Genomic DNA, 18,363 nt, shown 5'->3' on the forward strand with positions numbered 1-18,363 from the left:
TCCAACTATGCATATGAAAGCATGTTAGCCACAGGGTTTTTTCTACATGCAATCTCTACCTGCAATATGCTGAAAATCAGGGTTAAGGGACTTTATATATGCAATCCACCGTAACATGGCAATATTAGGAGTTGAGCAATTTACTATCATGCCCAATAGAGATAGACAATCAGTCTCTACCACTACATGAGCTCCCATAAAATATTGCCTATTATACCTAAGGGTTGTTACTACACTCCAAAGCTCTCTTTTGACTTGAGAATGCCGTTGTTGCTGGATCATTGAGGACCTTTGCTCCAAATTGAATGGCATACCTATTTCCATCAACATCATCTTGACCCACTGCTCAACCAATGCCAATTGGACTTGTATCCACGGTGAGAATGATAGGTTGCCCATTCTCATAATTTGCTCTCTTTAGTGTTGGAGCTGAAATCAATCAGCTCTTTAACTTTTAAACTGCCTTCGTATGCTGTTTACCACACCAAAAATTTTGTCATTTTCTCAAGAGTTGATATAAACTCTCAGCCATATGAGCAAAATGCAGAATCCATATCAAGTAAAAGACATATGCACCCAAAAATCTTCTCACCTCGGATACATTCGAACATGTCTCCTGCATCCCGCTTATGGCATCAATTTTCATTGGTGAGGGTTTTTTTCCATATGGTCCACACATGTGCCCAACAACCAATATTTCCTCCACTCCAAAAACCGACTTTTCTCTTAACAGAGTCAAATGCACTTTTTCAAGACGGCTCAAAATCCTATCACAAGCAGCAATATGATCAGCCACAAATCTTCTACATCCCTGCTTATTTAGCTCTTCACTCTTCTCATGGAGATCATATCCTTTTATCGGCACATCATCAAGAAAGGGCTCATAGCAGTGTTATCTAAAAATCCTTAAACTCTTATGCATTAGGTGGCATAGGATTATCTCGCAGCCTATCCCGATTATGGGGATGATTCACACACAGTGAGAAATTGTGCCGCCTTTGTATTGTCTTTACTTCGTATCCGAGCATATGAACCATTATCTAAGGCTTTTGTTTCCAATCTTGATTCTGAAATATAGAGCTGTCCCAAAATCACCAGATAACTACATGAATCCTGCACAAAAAAAATGATATTCATCCTTAACATCTCCAATAGTCACGGGTACATTCGGACAAGCTGTATAAAGATCCCTTGATGAATTGTTGGCTGCCCGCATGCATCATCCCAGATCTACATCAATCGGCCAACCTCCATTCTCATACAAAATGCAGGCCATAACATTGATTTCAGAACCATGATTCAAGAGAGCTATACAAGGCGTCTCTCTTTTTCCCACTTTAACAACCGTCTCTGTTGTAGCACGAGCCCAATGCGTTCGTGAATAATGACTGCTTGGAATAAAATGAGCATCTTCTTCTTCATGTACTTGTTGATGGATATCCCCATTATACATAGCCTTCTCTCTATGCTTACTGCTGCCCATAAGACCAATTTTAACCACAAGCTTACTGTCTACATTTCCATTTAGCCGGTTTTCAACATCAATGTGCTCCAAAACAACATTACATGCATCATCATACTCTCTCTGAAGTTGTTTCTCTATGTTTTTGTTAATCTACATCAATGCTTGCAAAACTTCACCATCAAACTCTCTTTTTTGTTTCACCATATCAATGATTGCATTATGAAATTCACGCTTCGCGATTCCAAGAACTTCGCCAAGTGTGAATTCCACTCTACTGCGAAGTATGCATTCTCCAAGACTTTTTTCAGGTTTGTAGCAGTCTCAAGATCCGATTGTAACTTGTAACCGGGTTGCTTGCCCCTTTTTTCCCCTTCTTGTTTCTTCTCTTGAGATGCATTATTCATAACATGCTCAGGTATGACTTTTTCAACCTCTTTTTGCTGCTCTATTTTACTTCGTGTTATGCGTTTAGATAGGCCTAAAGAGGAAGGACCAATAGTGTCCTCATCTCTTCTTCTCTTTTCTTCCATATGAGCTTCTTGATTATGAATCTCAGCCAAATAAGCATAGGTTGAAAATGAATCCACTGGTATACTCCATCCTGTTCTTCCTTATATACTTTGACTTGCATCAGCCAATTCAGACTTTGCCATTTTGCTCTTTTCCATGCAATCTAATGCTTGCATCCGAATGCGAGATTTTGCTTTAGCCATGCCTCCTTTACGAGCTTCATCAGCCCTTTCAATTCTCAATCCATATGTGGTTGCATCTATGGTCACAAATGTTGTTCTTGCTGCCATCTCTTCCAACCTTCTCTGCATACTACCATTCCAAAATTTGACTCTATTGGAAGTCTAGTTTCTGTTGCATGTATTTTGCTATCTTTCCAAAAGACTAACCTTTTTGCTTCCGCTTCACGGTAAGCTGTACAGTCTCACTTTTCATGTTGTAAACTATTGCACCAAATGCATCTCCTCTTGTATCCTTTTTTATACGGCCTTTGGGCTGTTGGCCGATTCTTCTCTTCTACTTTAACATCCAACTTTTCGACCTTTGCATTGATTCTTGTCAAATTCAGCCTCAAATCACGCATGTCTTTGATTAATTCATCCACAGCATTAACTTTAAGAGCCGGTCCAACAAGTATAGCCGGTTGTTCAGCCATAGACATAGGCCCCTTGGTTGTAATTTCAGCCCCCTTCTGAGCACTGACATATGTAGTACCTGTACCCCATCTTAATTTCATCCAATCTCTCTTTTCCAATATATGCATTGTCTCAGTTACATTAACCCAATCAGATTTCAGCCCCGTTTCAAAAGAGGCATCTTCTAAATGTTCAGTCAGTTTTTCTTGCAAAACAAGATCTGCAGCCTTCAGAAACAAATCAATTTTTTGACTCTCCAATGATTGCTGCTCATCCACATCCAACTGCACATACCGAATGAAGCAAAGCTGTAGCAGTCAAGCCTTTATTGGGCTTTTCAATCCAATCTATAAATGTTTTTTTAGTTACCAAGCCTACATCTTAAAAAAAAACTCTTCTCTCAAAGCTTTCTTGAAAGGTATCCAGTTAGCATCTCTTCTATGTAGCTCATTAATCCGATCATGTAATGCATGCATGGCCAAACGGAAGAAATACCGACTCCATGCATATTGTGGTACCCCATGAAACAACATCTTTTGGATACTTGCATCTACTGTTGTAACATTTGATCTTATTGTTGTTGCTGCTGCAACAAAGTAATCATTTGTTTTAAAGCATCACCACCACTTGAACTTGCAGAATTCCATCTTTCCACACCTGTTGTTGACTTTAACATCGGGCTCACCTTTGCGAGAGCATTTGGGGTCGAAAGTCTACCACGGGGTAAGAGACAGTAGGGTGAAGGGAGATTCAGGGAGAGTAGACAAAAGAAAAGGGGTTTAAAGAAATAGGTGATGTAGAAGAAAATTGATAGAGGTGAATCTAGTCAATTTATTTCAGCATCCTGTCATTCATGAAAGACAACAGCTCATAATCATAGCTCATAACTAAATACATCTAAACAAGGGAGAATTGAAGCCCAAGACACACTGAGACAATAGCCCAGCTCATACACAAATATATAACATAACCCATAGACATTATCCATGATCCATGCTGCTGTCATTCTTTGACTGTTATAGGTAACCACCTCAAAAGTACATGTAGCTTTAATCTAATAGAGGTAGAAGCCTTTGCAATTAGGACATAAATCAATTACTTTTGACAAATCCCTATCAAAGCCAATGAAGTACTTTAGCCCTGTCAATAACCTGTCAATAACAGAGTATTCCACTCCTCAATCAAGGCTTTAAAATGCATAAAAATTCAATCATAAGCTCCTCTAATGAATGTCCAAGGTTGCCCTGCTGTTTAGGGACCGTATCCAATACATACATACATTTAGATCACTTGCAAGCTCTTCCAAATTGAGTGGACTGTGGGCTGCCCTGTTTATGACAGTTTTGATCAGTCCAAAACAGCCCATAGACTAAGAAAAATCACTCCTTTGGCTACCCCAAATGGTACACTAGATCCTGGGTGCAAGATTCAAGCTTTGGGCATCAAGAAAAGCCCAATGAATGAAGATGAAACAAGAAGAAACCTTGCTGGTCATGGATTCCCTGTTCTTTCCTGTTCAGGACAGCACCATAGCTCTTCTCCTCTCTCCCAAAATGCATACAACAGATACATATTTTTTTCCCCTCCTTCCTCTTGCCCGTTTTTTAGTGGAACTTTCAGTTGCATGCCTTGGAGGCTCCTCCTGTGGTCCAGCACTCTCCCTGCAGCCCACGCCCGCAAATTTCGGCGCAAATCATGCTGAAGGCCCTATTCACTCCCACACAGCTCAAAGTTATCAAACAGACACACTTCAATTACCTAAGTCACTAATAGGTCTTATTCCATGTCTCGTTCTCAAACCTAGTTGACTTGCTGAACTTAGTGACTTCCAAGCAAAAATGAAATTTAGAAGTCATTGTATTCTATCCCGTGACTTGTCCTGAAGCTCCTGTAGACCAAGTATGCAGTCCATGATCCACATCTCCATTTTTCACAATGTAAACATAAAATCCTATGACATCGTTCGACACATTGAGCCATTTTTTGACAGTTTTTAATTATTTTCCTGTAGTCTGCTCCCGCTCACTGGTGGGTGTTCGGGCGCGTAAGCACAATGTTGCGATCTGTGCAAATTTATGCCTGAAAATTTGGGGCTTTTTCGAGATTTGATGCTGGTCATGTAGATTAGTGACATTTAACCGAGAAATTGCAGACATTGTTCACACTTCAGAAATTTTGGGGCTTTTTTTATGCAAGTGAAATTTTACTTAGCTGAGCCAATGTCACTGTGATTTGTGCACATTTGGACCTTGAAATTTGGGGGTTTTGCAGAATTTGTGAAAATTTTGCAACATTTTCCATATTTGACACTCGGGATGATGCGTTAATGCAATTGGGGCAGATTTATTGCAAAAACTTTGGGCTTTTCGCAATGGCGATGCATTTTGAGCTGATTTGTGCTTTGACAATGAAATTACAGCAGATTCACTTTGTTGAGCGGGAGAAATTTGGACTTGGGATGTATTAAATGTTGTAAAAGGGTAGCTTCTCTTGGTACTTGTATTGTTTGATATCAAGGCACTTACATCTGCTTATGCAGTTTGGGAGAAACTTAAGGCTACGTATGAGAATACAATTCATGTCAATCAGGTCCATCTCATGCGAATGTTAGTCAACTTGAAGCTTGATGAGTCTAAGCCTGTCTCAGAGCATTTAAATGCTTTTATTGGTATTTTGAGTCAGTTACAAGAAGTAGACTTACCGGATTTTGATCCTAAGCTAAGGGCTATCTTCTTGCTCATGACTTTGCCAGATTCATGGAAAGCATTGGTTGTGTCATATGAGCAACACCTAACTTGACATTTGATGGTGTGCATGCTTCTATTTTCAATGAGGAGATTAGACGCAAGGCAAGTGGGAAAAACAATAGATAAGCCTACAATATAAGAGGACGAAGTGAAAAGAGGTTAAATGTTGCAAATAAGAAAAAAAATTGCAGCAAAAGTAAGAAAAAATAACAAGATGTCATTTGCTATCAGTGTGGATGCAAAGGGCATAAAAAGCCCAATTGCAGGTACTATAAAAATGAGCAAGAACGCAAGAAGCAAGCTAATGTAAAAGGCAAAAAGAATGAGAAGGATGACTGCTCTATCCTTAAAGAAACATAAAAGGCAAATGTGGTATCTAATGTTGTTATTGAGGAGACAGAAGAAGATAAAGAAATTGACTTGTTGGTTGTATGTTCAGATCCACATGCTATGATATTGGAAGACATGTATATCACTAAAAGGGATGTGATAGATGCCTTGTTGTTTGCTCATGATGGTTTGTCACAATCGTGGATTGTTGATAGTGGTGCTTTCTTTCATGTAACTCCATCTTGGAAGTGTTTTTCTTCTTATGCAGTAGGTAAACTTGGGAAAGTTTACCTAGGAAATAATCATGCATGTGATATTGAAGGAATGGGTACTATACACTTGGGTTTTGAAAATGATCAAGAAATGATTCTTCATGATGTTAGGTATGTACTTGGTATTAAGAAGAAATTGGGGTTACTTCACTACCTTTGGTGGTGGAATGTGGAAGATACAAAAAGGATCTATGCTAGTCACTAGAGGCGGTAAAAAGAAAACTCTATATTATCTTCATTATTGCAAGGTACTTCCTAGAAAGTTTGCTGCAATAGTAGAAGTGTAGTCGCACATGGAGTTATGGCACAAGTGTCTTGGATATAAGAGTCAAAAGGGTTTACAAGTACTTTCTTTACTTGGAAGAGTTGATGTGAGAAACTCAAAACTTGACTTTTATGATAGCTGTGTTATGGGAAAACATGTAAAGAGTTTAACTCTCATGGAGCCTCTAGAAAGACACGTATTTTGGATTTAGTCCATTTTGATGTATGCACCATGCCAATAAAAATTCATAGTGGTTTTTGTTATTTTGTGTCCTTTATTGATGACCATTCTAGAAAGCTATGGGTTTACTTGCTTAAGTAGAAAAGCGAGGCATTGAACGCTTTTAAAAGGTTTTATGCATTTGTTAGTACTCAAAAGGGGTTAAAATTAAAATGCATAAGAATAGACAATGGGGAAGAGTATGTATCTAAAGAATTCAATAAGTTTTGTGATGTCAATGAGATTAAACGGGAGCTTATAGCTTCGTGTATGTTGTCCACAGCTAATCTCTCACAATTGTTTTGGGGAGAGGCACTTAAAACCATAGTGCATATTTGCAACCGATCTCCATATTGTGTATTTGAAAGTGGTATCCCTGAAGAGGTTTGGTTTGGCAACCTGCTTCATATGACCACTTAAGGGTCTTTGGTTGCGAATGCTATGTACATGTACTTGTTGATAGTAGAACCAAGCTTGACATGAAATTCCTCAGAGGCATCTTCATGGATTATGGAGATGAAGGTGAAATGGGCTATAGAGTTTGGGTTTCAAGCATGAAAAAGATGCTACGTAGAGATGTGATATTTAACGAGACAAAGCTGCTAAAAAAGTGCCATATCTAGTGATTTGAACAAAAAGAAAGTGAAATTTTAGCATGATTAGCCACTTAAACAACCATCAGTCCACTGAAATTTTAGCTCCATTTGATGCTGGCTATGATAATCAGTGTACCATCATTGAGCTAGATGACAATGTGCAGCAAAGGGATGCTGAAAATTAGCTTGGGCAAGAAAATCAACATGTTGAAAATAAATAACAATAGCCTGAAAATGTATACAGCAACCTGAACATGCAGTTCAACATCCAAATAATTAGGTCATTGCTAGTCCTTTGGATGTGGATCCATTACTTGATAACCCAGATTATTAGGTGAGAAGGTCTACATGTATCGGGAGATCTATACAAAGGTTTGATCCCTCTTTGGACTGCATTTTACTCATAGATGAGGGTGAGCCTCTCACATATAAAGAGGCATTATTATGTGAGTTAATGAAAAAGTGGAAGCTATGCATGTGAGCCTCTCATATATAAAGAGGCATTATCTTGTGAGTTAAAGAAAAAATGGGAGCTAGCTATGTAGGAGGAAATGAAATCATTGTATCAGAATGATACATGGGATTTGGTTCCATTGCCCAAAGATAGGAAACCTTCCATGAAGGACTGGGTGGAGTTGAACACATTTTGGGCATGCGTGTAATGAGAGATAGAGAGCAACATCTCTTATTTCTCTCACAAGAAAAATATATAAGTAAAGTACTAGATCGTTTTTCTATGGTAGATGCTAAGCTACTTGGTATTCCTTTACCACCATATCTTAAGCCTAGCAAATCAGATTGCCCAAAAGATGATAGGGCAGCCAAATCTATGAAGGGTGTTCCTTATGCTTTAGCTTGTGGATCACTCATGTATGTTATGGTTGCCACTAAACCTAACATTGCTCATGCAGTGGGGGTTGTGAGCAGGTTTATGTCAAATCTTGGCAAAACACATTGAGAAGCAGTGAAATGTATCTTCTGGTACCTTAAGGGCACACAAAGAAAATGTGTTTGCTATGGAAAGGGTACGTTAGATTTGCAGGGATATTGTGATGCAGACATGGTAGGTGACTTGGACACTCGCAAGTGTTGAGATTCAAGCTCATAGGGCTACCTTAGTTGAATAAAGTTAAGTCATACTGACTTAACCATGGTTAGTACTAGGTTACTTGCTTTGTGTATGTGTGTGATATACAGTTGACTTCTGACTTTGTTGAATAGATGGAATGATAGGGAGCATGACTGCTACCCTTTGAGCTTGTGCCTTATGTCCATCTCTCTCTCTGAACTCTAATATGGTATCAGAGCTGATAAGCAACAGCTGCAGCCTTCCTGACCCAAGGGCACGAGGCAAGAGCGCCAAACAAGAGACATGGCAGGCATACAGCGTGCTTCTCACTCCACGGCGTCCTTCCTTATGATCTTCCTGCTTGCTGCAAACAGCCGATTCTGCAAATCTAGTATGATAAAGAAGCTCAATTCATCTTCCTCTCCACTATTCTATAGGAGTGCACGCTCCTTGGCCTTTAACGGGACTATGAAAGGTTCCGCAGAATGCATTCATCGGAAGGCTTAGTATCAAGATCACTTCGCTTTCTTCCTCTAAGGAAAAGAGACCGTAACTTATCATTCAAAGGTCGTGCTGCCAATGCCAACACAGAAGGTGCACCTGGTGTGCTGCAGAATATCAAAGGAGCAGTTCATCTACAGTGGTTGAAAGGACCTTAGCAGAGTATGCAACGACTGCATTTGCTTGATGAGACAGCTGCTTCAAGCATCTAGAATCATTTGGATTTGCTGCAAGCTTGGAAATTGAGTAATAATCTTCTGTAGACAATCAGACACTGAGACTGTTTCTGAAAGGCCGACTTTCATTTCAAGAACAGGTTCAGACATACCAGCTGTGAGCTCAATTGGATCAGCTGTAAGAGGGGACAAAGCATAGCTGAAGACCCATGTTGTTCAGGCTACCTGCTGGCGCTAGGCTTATTCGGCTGCATTTACAACTGCTGCTTCTTATGGCAGGGCTACAGAATGGTTGCCTTAGTGATCAATAAGAGGTTATTGATCGGCATCTGTGGATTAGTTTTGCCGATGGTGATCTTACTTCCTGTGCAGGTGTTCAGCAGAGGATAGGTACAGACGACTTCATCCTACTTATCTAATCCCATGATGTGAGAACGAGAGAAATATAAAGGTAATCCAAAAACTTTGCCTTCTGGGGGAGCCATGGAGCACAGAATAACAAGTAGAGTTTGCAAAGCCAGTACTGGAAGGCAGCAAAAAAGGATAAGCCCGATGACTTTTTGGTTCCATTTTCTCAGTGGTGTAAAAGGATCGTCCCTGATCGAGCCCTGAATGAAGTCAAAGAACAGGCCATCTATGCCTTCGTGACTTTAAGAGAGGGCATTCGTTACAGTGAGCAACTCCGTTTAAGTTTCAAGCATGCAGTGTGCACTCAGATATGAGGATTTGCAGCATCTGACAAAATTCACTGGGCACCATCTCTTCTGAAGACAAGAAGTGGGAAAATTATGCGAAGAATACTCCGCAAGAATGCCTCAAAACAACTTGATGAGCTTGGTGATATCATCACTTTGGCTGAACCTGGAGTAGTTTAAGAACTTATTGATCTCATTGAAGCTTGGATGTAGTATTTTGGGTGGCACTTGCACTCTGAATTTGAGTCTGGTGTTTGTTGATTGTTAAAAAAAAAAAAAAAAAAACTGTCTCTGCAACAGTTTTTGATCAGCATGTGTATGCATGGTGAAATCAGCAATTTGGAGTAAAGCACTCATGGTCATGTCGATAATTCTGTGATACTATCACTGCTGATCAAAAACTGTTGCAAAAACTGTTTCTGCAACAGTTTTTTATCAGCAGGTGTATGCATGGTGAAATCAGCAATTTGGAGTAAAGCACTCATGGTCATGTCGATAATTCTGTGATAGAATATCATTGTGTCTCAGTGAGCAGTTGAAGGATTTTTTTGAGGGTTTATTTCCTGCATGTATTGGATCTTATTCAGTCATATAAGCTAAAATCTGTGCAGTTTTGGAATTGAATGTCTTTGTGGAGTTCAAGGGTGCTAATCACAGATGTCGGTAGTATGGCGCTAAATGGTCAGTGATAGACATATGCATATTCAAGAGCATTGTATGCTCAAGCTTGACTTTTATGAGGCTGATTTGACAGACTGCTGATTGTGAAATGGCAAACACAGGAGAGAAGGATACTATTACTCAGATGGTTGGTGAGAAGCTGGACTACAACAATTTTGTTCTATGGAAATTCGGAATGTCTAATTTCTTATTTGGAAGAGGCTATTGGGACCTAGTTACAGGTCTTGAAGATGAACCCAAACTACCAGAGGATAGACCTCCAACATAGGATAAGTTAAAGGCACACAGGACTTGGTTGGAAAAGGCCAGCAAGGTCTTACATTGGCTGTCGTTATATGTGTCAGACACAAAGGCTATGCAAATTGCAAATTGTACTTCCCCAAAAGCTACTTGGGACTTATTGATGAATAATTATGGGCATGTCACTCGTGCGAGAAAGACATAACTAAAGCAAAAATTCAGCCATATAAGGAATGGAAGGTCTATTAAAGACTATGCTAGTGAGATCAGATCCATTGCAGAATAACTAGGCTTAATTGGAGCTGAAGTTGAGGATGGTGATTTGGTGGCTACTACCCTTCATGGACTTGGACAGGAGTATAAGCAGTTTGATACTTCCATTTTGGTGCGTCAAGAGCAGCCTGACTTTGATGAATTTGTGGCACTTCTATTGCATGAAGAAGTGAAACTTGGACTAAATACAAGTTCCAGTAGGTCTAAAAACAACAGGGACAGTGTCTTCTACTCGAATCAGAGGGGTAGAGGTGGAAGAGAAAGATTAAACTTTAGAGGAAGAGATGTTGGAAATGCATATGCAGCCCATGGACAACAAGCTATTGGATGGCAAAATAGGCAGTCTCAAGCAAATAGAGGTGCCTCAAATGCTCGTGGAAGAGGAGGTTATTCAGCTAGAGGAAGAGGCACTAGGCAGCAGCCTCAAATGAGTCATGGACAACAATCAAATGCAAATAAGGATTGCCATTATTGTGGCAAATACGGGCATATAGCTAAGGATTGCTACAAGAAGCAGAATGATCAGAGAGTAAGGGGGAAACAACATGGTAATTATACTTCTTCTAGTGGTATGCAGGAGGATGACAGGTTGTTTGCAATGCAACATGTGAAGAAAGGGTTGCCTACATAAGGCAAAGTATATGACGTATGGTATATAGACTCAGGGATATCTAACTACATGACTTCTCATGGAGAGTAGTTTGACACATTGGTAGAAGGTGCTCATGGATATGTCTGCACAAGGAATGATACACAGCATGACATTATGCATACATATACTGTTTCCTTGATGATGTATAGTGACAAGAAAAAGAGTCTCTATGATATGTTACATGCACCCTCCATAACTAAAAACTTGCTTTCTGTGGTACAAATGGTTGAATAAAATCTATAAGTTAGATTCAATAGAGATGGATGCTACATTGAAGAATATGGTCAAGGATATAAACTCATTGCTAAAGGCAAAAGAAATGGCAGGATGTTTACATTGAATATAAAAATTCTAGCATTGAATGCTATTATGTACTCACATGACAATGCTGCAATAAGGGACATTGAGATATGGCATAAAAGGATTGGTCATGTAAATGTTCAAAAGCTGAAGAATATGTAGCATAAATAAGTTGTACTTGGACTTCCTAAGTTCAAGCATGTGGAATTGGGACATGTATGTCAGTCTTATTAATTTGGAAAGCAATCAAGGCTTCCATTTATGAGGCATGTAAGCACTATTACTAGACCATTACAACTTGTACATTCTAATGTATGGGGACCTTCACAATATGCATGTCTTGGGGGATCACGTTACTATGTGTCATTCATAGATGACTATAATATGTGTCATTTATAGATGACTATAATAGGTACACATGGTTGTATGTGCTGAAGCACAAGAGTGATGTCAAGGATGCATTTCAGGACTTCAAGAGACATGTAGAGAAAGAATTGGCTTGCTACATCTTATGCTTGAGATTTGATAGTGGTGGAGAATATGTTTTTAAAGACTTTGATCACTTCTTGGCAGCTCATGGGATTAAAAGGCAATTGACATGCAAGTACACACCACAACAAAATGGTGCGGCAAAAAGGAAAAATAGGGTGATCATGGAATCGGCAAGAGCCATGTTGAATGAGAAAATCCTACCAAATGCATATTGGGCAGAGGTTGTAATGACTGTAGTAGTGTATGTCATGAATCGTACACAAACAACATGTATACATGAGGTGACTCCTCATGAGAGGCTTTATGGGATAAAGCCAGACATTAGCCATCTCAAGGTCTTTGGATGCTTGGTATATGTACATGTTCCATATGAAAAGAGGAAGAAGCTTGATCCAAAGGAAAAAAATGCCATCTTTATTGGGTATACACAAGATAGGAAACCGTATAAATGCTACAACTCTTCTATTCATGAGACATTAATATCAAGAGATGTATTTGATGAGCTGAAATCATGGCATGAAAAGAAAATCACTTTGATGAATGATGATGATGGTTGTCAGGAGACTTATGTATATGCAGGTACAAATGAAAGTGCAGAAATTTTGGGCCTTCTAAAGATGCTACTACATCAGTTAGTCCTTGGACAAGTAGATTGAGGACTTCAGCATCTTTGTCCACTGACACGGGTATATCAGTGAGGGGGAGAAATGTGGATAAAGGCAAAGGCAAACTTAATGATGTTACAGGGCCACTCACTTGTGGTTATGATTCACTTGGCATTGACAACTTGGGTAGTGAGTTGAGTATTTCGTCAGTTGTAACTCCTGGTGTGAGACATAGATACATACCACCTCATGAGAGAGGAGAGTCTCATATTGCACCTCAGTTGAGGAGATCAGAAAGAGTCAGGAAGCTTGTGGATAGGCTTACATACAGTGGTTATATAATGAGGCACTATGCATATATGGCAAAAGTCACTAGCTTCAAGAAACCCATAAAATTTTTTGAAGCTATTTTAGATTATCATTGGTGTAAGGCAATGGATGAGGAATATTCAGCATTGGCTGAAAATGACACTTGGGATTTGGTTGATTTGCCTGAAGGAAAAATGTCTTTTGGTTGGAAATGGGTATACAAAGTGAAGTGCAAATCAGATGGCACATTGGAAAGATACAAGGCAAGACTTGTGGCAAGAGGGTATGCACAACAATATGGCTTTGATTATGAGGAGACATTCAGTCCTGTTGCTAAAATGGCAACCGTGGGGACAGTGACTGCTTTGGCAGCATCTAAAGGTTGGAGTATGTATCAGATGGATGTGAAGAATGCTTTTCTCAATGGTGATTTGGTTGAGGAAGTATACATGGATCAACTTGAGGGCTATGTACGTCTAGATTTTCCTACATATGTGTGTAGATTGAAGAAAGCATTATATGGGCTGAAGCAAACACTTAGAGCTTGGAATGCTAAGTTAAGTGCATGCTTACAGAAACTTGGTTTCACTACGGGCAAGGTTGATCATAGCCTATTTACAAAGAAGACAAGGGTTGGTTATGTGATATTAGTCATCTATGTGAATGACTTGATCATTACAAGTGATGATGTTACAGGAATTGGAGAGATCAAGGAAATGTTACATGCTGAATTTCAGGTCAAAGATTTGGGTAAATTGAAATATTTTCTTGGGATTAAGGTTGTCTCTACACCTCATGGTACTTGGTTGTTGCAGAAGCAATATGCACAAGACATGTTAACCAAGTATGGTATGTTGGATTGCAAGGCTTTGAGCACTCCATTGGAGCAAAATATTAAGTTACTTGAGTTACTTGTAGATGTTGGACATGAGATTGAGAATGTCACTATGTATAGACAAATGGTGGGTAGCATGATCTACCTTACCATTACTAGACTGGATCTTAGCTATTCAGTTGGACTAATTAGCCAATTCATGCAGAAGCCTATGAAGCAGCACTTGGATGCAGTGAGGAGGATCTTGAGATATGTGAAGGCTATATTAGATTATGGTCTACTCATGAGCATGGTAAGCCTTTGGAGCTTACAAGATATACAGATGTTGACTGGGTAGGAAGTATCTATGACAGGAGATCTACTAGTGGGAATGCATTTTCCCTTGGTAGTAGTATGGTTAGATGGAGCAGTAAGGAGCAACCTACAGTTGCACTCTCTAGTACTGAGGCAGAGTATAGAGGTGTTGCATTAGCTGCATGTGAGGTAGCATGGCTCATGAAGCTTCTTGATGATTTGGGCATGCAAGAAGTCAGGCCTGTCACACTCTATTGTGACAACATGAGTAGTATGCTCCTAGCTAGTAATCTTGTCTATCATGCTAGGACTAAGCACATTGAGATATACTATCACTTTATTAGAGAAAAAGTGATTGCAGGAAACATTGATTTGGTCCATGTGAGGACAGAAGACCAAGTTGCAGATATCTTTACCAAGTCATTGGGTAAAGATAAGTTTTTTTTTTTTTGAGAGAACTACTTGGAGTGAAGTACTCCACTTGAGCTTGAGGGGGGAGTGTTTAGATTCAAGCTCATAGACCTACCTTAGTTGAATAAAGTTAAGTCATACTGACTTAACCATGGTTAGTACTAGGTTAATTGCTTTGTGTATGTGTGTGGTATAAAGTTGACTTCTGACTGTGTTGAAGAGATGTAATGACCAGGAGCATGACTGTTACCCTTTGAGCCTGTGCCTTATGTCCATCTCTCTCTCTCTCAATTGTAATGGCAAGTCTACTAGCGGGTACATATTTACTTTGACTGGTGGGGCCATTTCTTGATGCTCTAGATTGCAAAAGATAGTAGTAGTTTCTACCACTAAGGCTAAATATATTTCAGCCACCGAAGCTTCGAAAGAAGTTATTTGGCTTGGTTGTTTGGTCAAGGATTTTGGGCTACCCACCAAAACACATGTACTTAGATGGATAGCTCAAGTGCTATATGCTTGCCTAAGAATGCCATGTTTCATGCACGAATCAAACATATTGATGTGCAATATCACTTTTTTAGATAAGTTCTGGATAATGGTCTAGTCACACTTACTAAGATCAAAACACATGATAACCCTGCAGATCTTCTTACTAAGAGTCTTGTAAAGGCTCAACATGAACATTGCATTTAACTAGTGGGAGTTGGTTAAAGGTTTGCTTGGGTCTCTCGAATCTCCATGCTCTTTGCACACTCTTTACTGTTGAATACACCTCGTTTGACACGTACACTACTTGAGTACTTCCTCTTGCACCCTTCAATTAGGTGTATATGCATGTGGTGTCTAAGTTGATTGACTTACGAATTGAAACAAAAATGTAGTTTTCATTACATCTAATTGTAAGAAGCTTCAATTATAAGGCTCTTTCATACAATGCATTGGTGCACATCTAATTGTAAAAAGCTTTAGTTGTAAGGCTCTTTTGCATAATAAACTAGTGTATCTCTAGACCCATTATTTGGAGCATCCGCACATAATTTTATACTTATCCAAAAGGGGCATGATTATTGCCACACTAGATCTCTTCCAAGGAAATCACTCACTATTGTGCATCCTAATTACATGATATACAACTTCCCTTTGTTCCACGAACACATTATTTTCACATTTTGATTGAGTTTTTAAATGGAATTCAAAAGCATAAACATTAAATTCAACATCATAGACCAAACCTTCGAGCAGTGTATAGAGGTTGGTGAACTCTTGCACATGTATGCACTTGATTTCCTTTTGTCCTTCTCACACTTTGTGTTGTCCCTCGTTTGTTGTTGGGCCTTGGGAGGGACCTTATCTTGTTCAAGGTTTTCAATTTGTCCTTATTTCCATTAGCTCGAGGTATTGTTTGGCTTATTTCTCCATATGCATGTCCTTTTTATTGCTTCTCCCTAGGCATTGTTGCCTCTTGTATTAGAAGAGGTAGCTGGATGACTATTTTCTTTTTGTTTTTGGATTCCTTTTATGCTTCTTTTTCTCTATGCTTTTTCCAATCCTTTTTTAGCTTTTGGGGTATATTTTTCAAAATGCATGTTCTCTTTGCATACTTGAGAGGTGCCATGGAAGGAAAACTTAATCGCACAAACCAACTCAAACCCTCTTTGGTCCTAGATTTTGAGAACCTTTGTGAGCTCAAATATGTGGTCACATAGGATGCATAAAGCTAAAGAAAGTTCTCAAGGCTAGCAGAAGATCTTTTACCCCATAAATAAAAGAAAATTCCCGAGGTTGTGAAATGATAATAGTTTTTATCAATTGATTGGGGAGGCTAGCACAACTTTGTGCATTGTCCTCGGGAGGAGAGTGCTATGTGGACAAATAATGTTATGTATGTCCACAACACAATAAGGAGTTAGAGCATTATTAATTTGCCTTAGGCTTATGTGTTGACTTCGAGCTAGAGTCCTTTCCCATTAGCATGTGTGTAGTGTGACACATGATTTAAGATCCATTACCACATCGTCCCCTATGCTTCATAGCTTTGGGCCCTATCATCATTAGAAGTCTACTTACGTGTCCCCTGCCAAACCAAAAAGCCTAGCTGCACTATGAATTAAAAAAGGAGTAAGACCAAGGCCTAAACTTGACTATACATCCCATATTTCATGTATCTTTCATTTATCAAGATAAGCATTAAACTATCTTGAAACCTATGTATGTGATACATAATGTCAATGAAAAATGATAGACATCTTTAACAAGACATGTCATGTGGAAGGTGCAAATTATTTTACTCATTTTAATAGGCCTAATGGCAAAAAAAAGGTATGACAATTGCCAATGACACACCTTCAATAGGACTTAAGACAAACACGTTGTTACTCATGGCTTTGACCTATTATGGAACCTTCTTTATATTTACTCAAATCCAATTCAATCAATTTTCATAAAGGATGTCTCCATTGAAAAATAATGGCTCATCAAGAGAAGAAGACTAAAATGTTAATTTTAAAGCTCTTTCACTTACCTTAATATTTTCTAATTAAGTGAATGGAATAAACTTATAAGGTGCTTAAAACTAAGTTTGTATTGAGGGTGTTTAAATCAAAGTATTGTGATCAAGAAAAATGCAAAATTTGGGTGCTTAGTTTGGTAATTTGGCCATCAAGTTTAAGCCCATCCAAAAAGTTGATAGTTAAAGGTTAAGAGTTTTGAAATGCTAAGATGGCTATTCTCATTAACTCTAAACTTTATTGTATTGTACTTTAGGTAGCATGGACTTCTTCTACAATGAGGTCTCAGATGGGATACGCACCATTAGTAGTTCCATCAGCTTGCTCTTCCTTGGTGCAGGTAACTACCTCAGCACCATACTTGTCCTCTTGGTCAATTACTTCTCTTCAAGAGGCTCCAATCAAGCTTGGATCCCTAGTAACCTCGACAATGGCCACCTTGACTACTTCTATTGGTTCTTAGCTGGTTTCTTGGGTATCACCTTGTGCCTATATGTTGGTTATACCCGTTCCTACTCTTATAGCCAAAGATTTCAAAGCATTGATAATGCCAATAATTCATTCATTACAATTGAGTGATTTTTTGACATAGAATGACTTATTTGTCAATCAAAATTTGGAGCATAACTATTGCACTCTAAGCTAGTATAGTACCTTGCAACATCTTTCATAAGCAAATAGGATTAATGGAATTCTTCTACTAAGAATGAGAACTAGCTAGAATAAGTCACTATGGTTTTTATTTATAAGGTTTGTATATGCAAATTTGACTTCAATGAAACAAAGTGTCTAGGGGAGGTTACAATGGAGATCTATTCAATTTAACATTGAAGTGCTAAAGTAGGGTGATTTAACAATCATGTTAAGATAAGTATAACAAAACATGATCATCGACTGTAGACCTCATCGTAGCATATAACATTAATGGAAGTTGTGATAAAAGGGGGATTTTAACAATCATGTTACCATACTTGCAACAAAACATGATCATTGATTGTAGACCTCATCATAGCATATAGCATTAATGGAACTTCCTTGGTAAGAGTGAGGACTAGCTAGAGTAAATCATTATGATTGTTATTTTAAGGTTTGTATGTGCAAATTTGAGTTTAGGAAAGCAAAGAGTAGAGGTAAGATTAGAGTGTAGCTATATTCAATTTAGCATTCTTGTGATAAAATGGGGAGTTTAGCAATCATGTCATAAGTACAACGTGTCTAATAATATATCAACATCATCATCTACTGTAGACCTTATCATATTAGTTGAGTGAGTCCTTTGTATCT

General features: G+C 38.7%; 1 protein-coding gene across 9 annotated transcripts in view; it reads left to right on the forward strand.

The window, feature by feature from the left end:
• LOC148019603 (protein NRT1/ PTR FAMILY 8.3-like) overlaps positions 1 to 18,363 on the forward strand; it is a 124,395-nt gene that overhangs the window by 72,173 nt on the left and 33,859 nt on the right. For 4 of the 9 annotated variants that reach the window (XM_087699691.1, XM_087699692.1, XM_087699693.1 and 1 more), the window contains exon 7: positions 17,336 to 17,673. The exons of 1 other annotated variant lie outside the window; for it this stretch is intronic. In XM_087699691.1, the coding sequence (XP_087555817.1) occupies positions 17,336 to 17,658 (323 nt within the window). In that variant the 3' untranslated portion in view covers positions 17,659 to 17,673. Of the gene's footprint in view, positions 1 to 8,925; positions 9,074 to 9,157; positions 10,015 to 10,234; positions 11,859 to 17,335; positions 17,674 to 18,363 lie in introns of those variants that run through there. 4 more of the 9 variants (XM_087699697.1, XM_087699701.1, XM_087699699.1 and 1 more) reach the window with 4 other exon arrangements.

Source organism: Lygodium microphyllum, chromosome 19, assembly GCF_053477565.2.
Source record: "Lygodium microphyllum isolate KBCC chromosome 19, Lygodium_microphyllum_v1.1.10, whole genome shotgun sequence".
Taxonomy (NCBI): domain Eukaryota; kingdom Viridiplantae; phylum Streptophyta; class Polypodiopsida; order Schizaeales; family Lygodiaceae; genus Lygodium; species Lygodium microphyllum.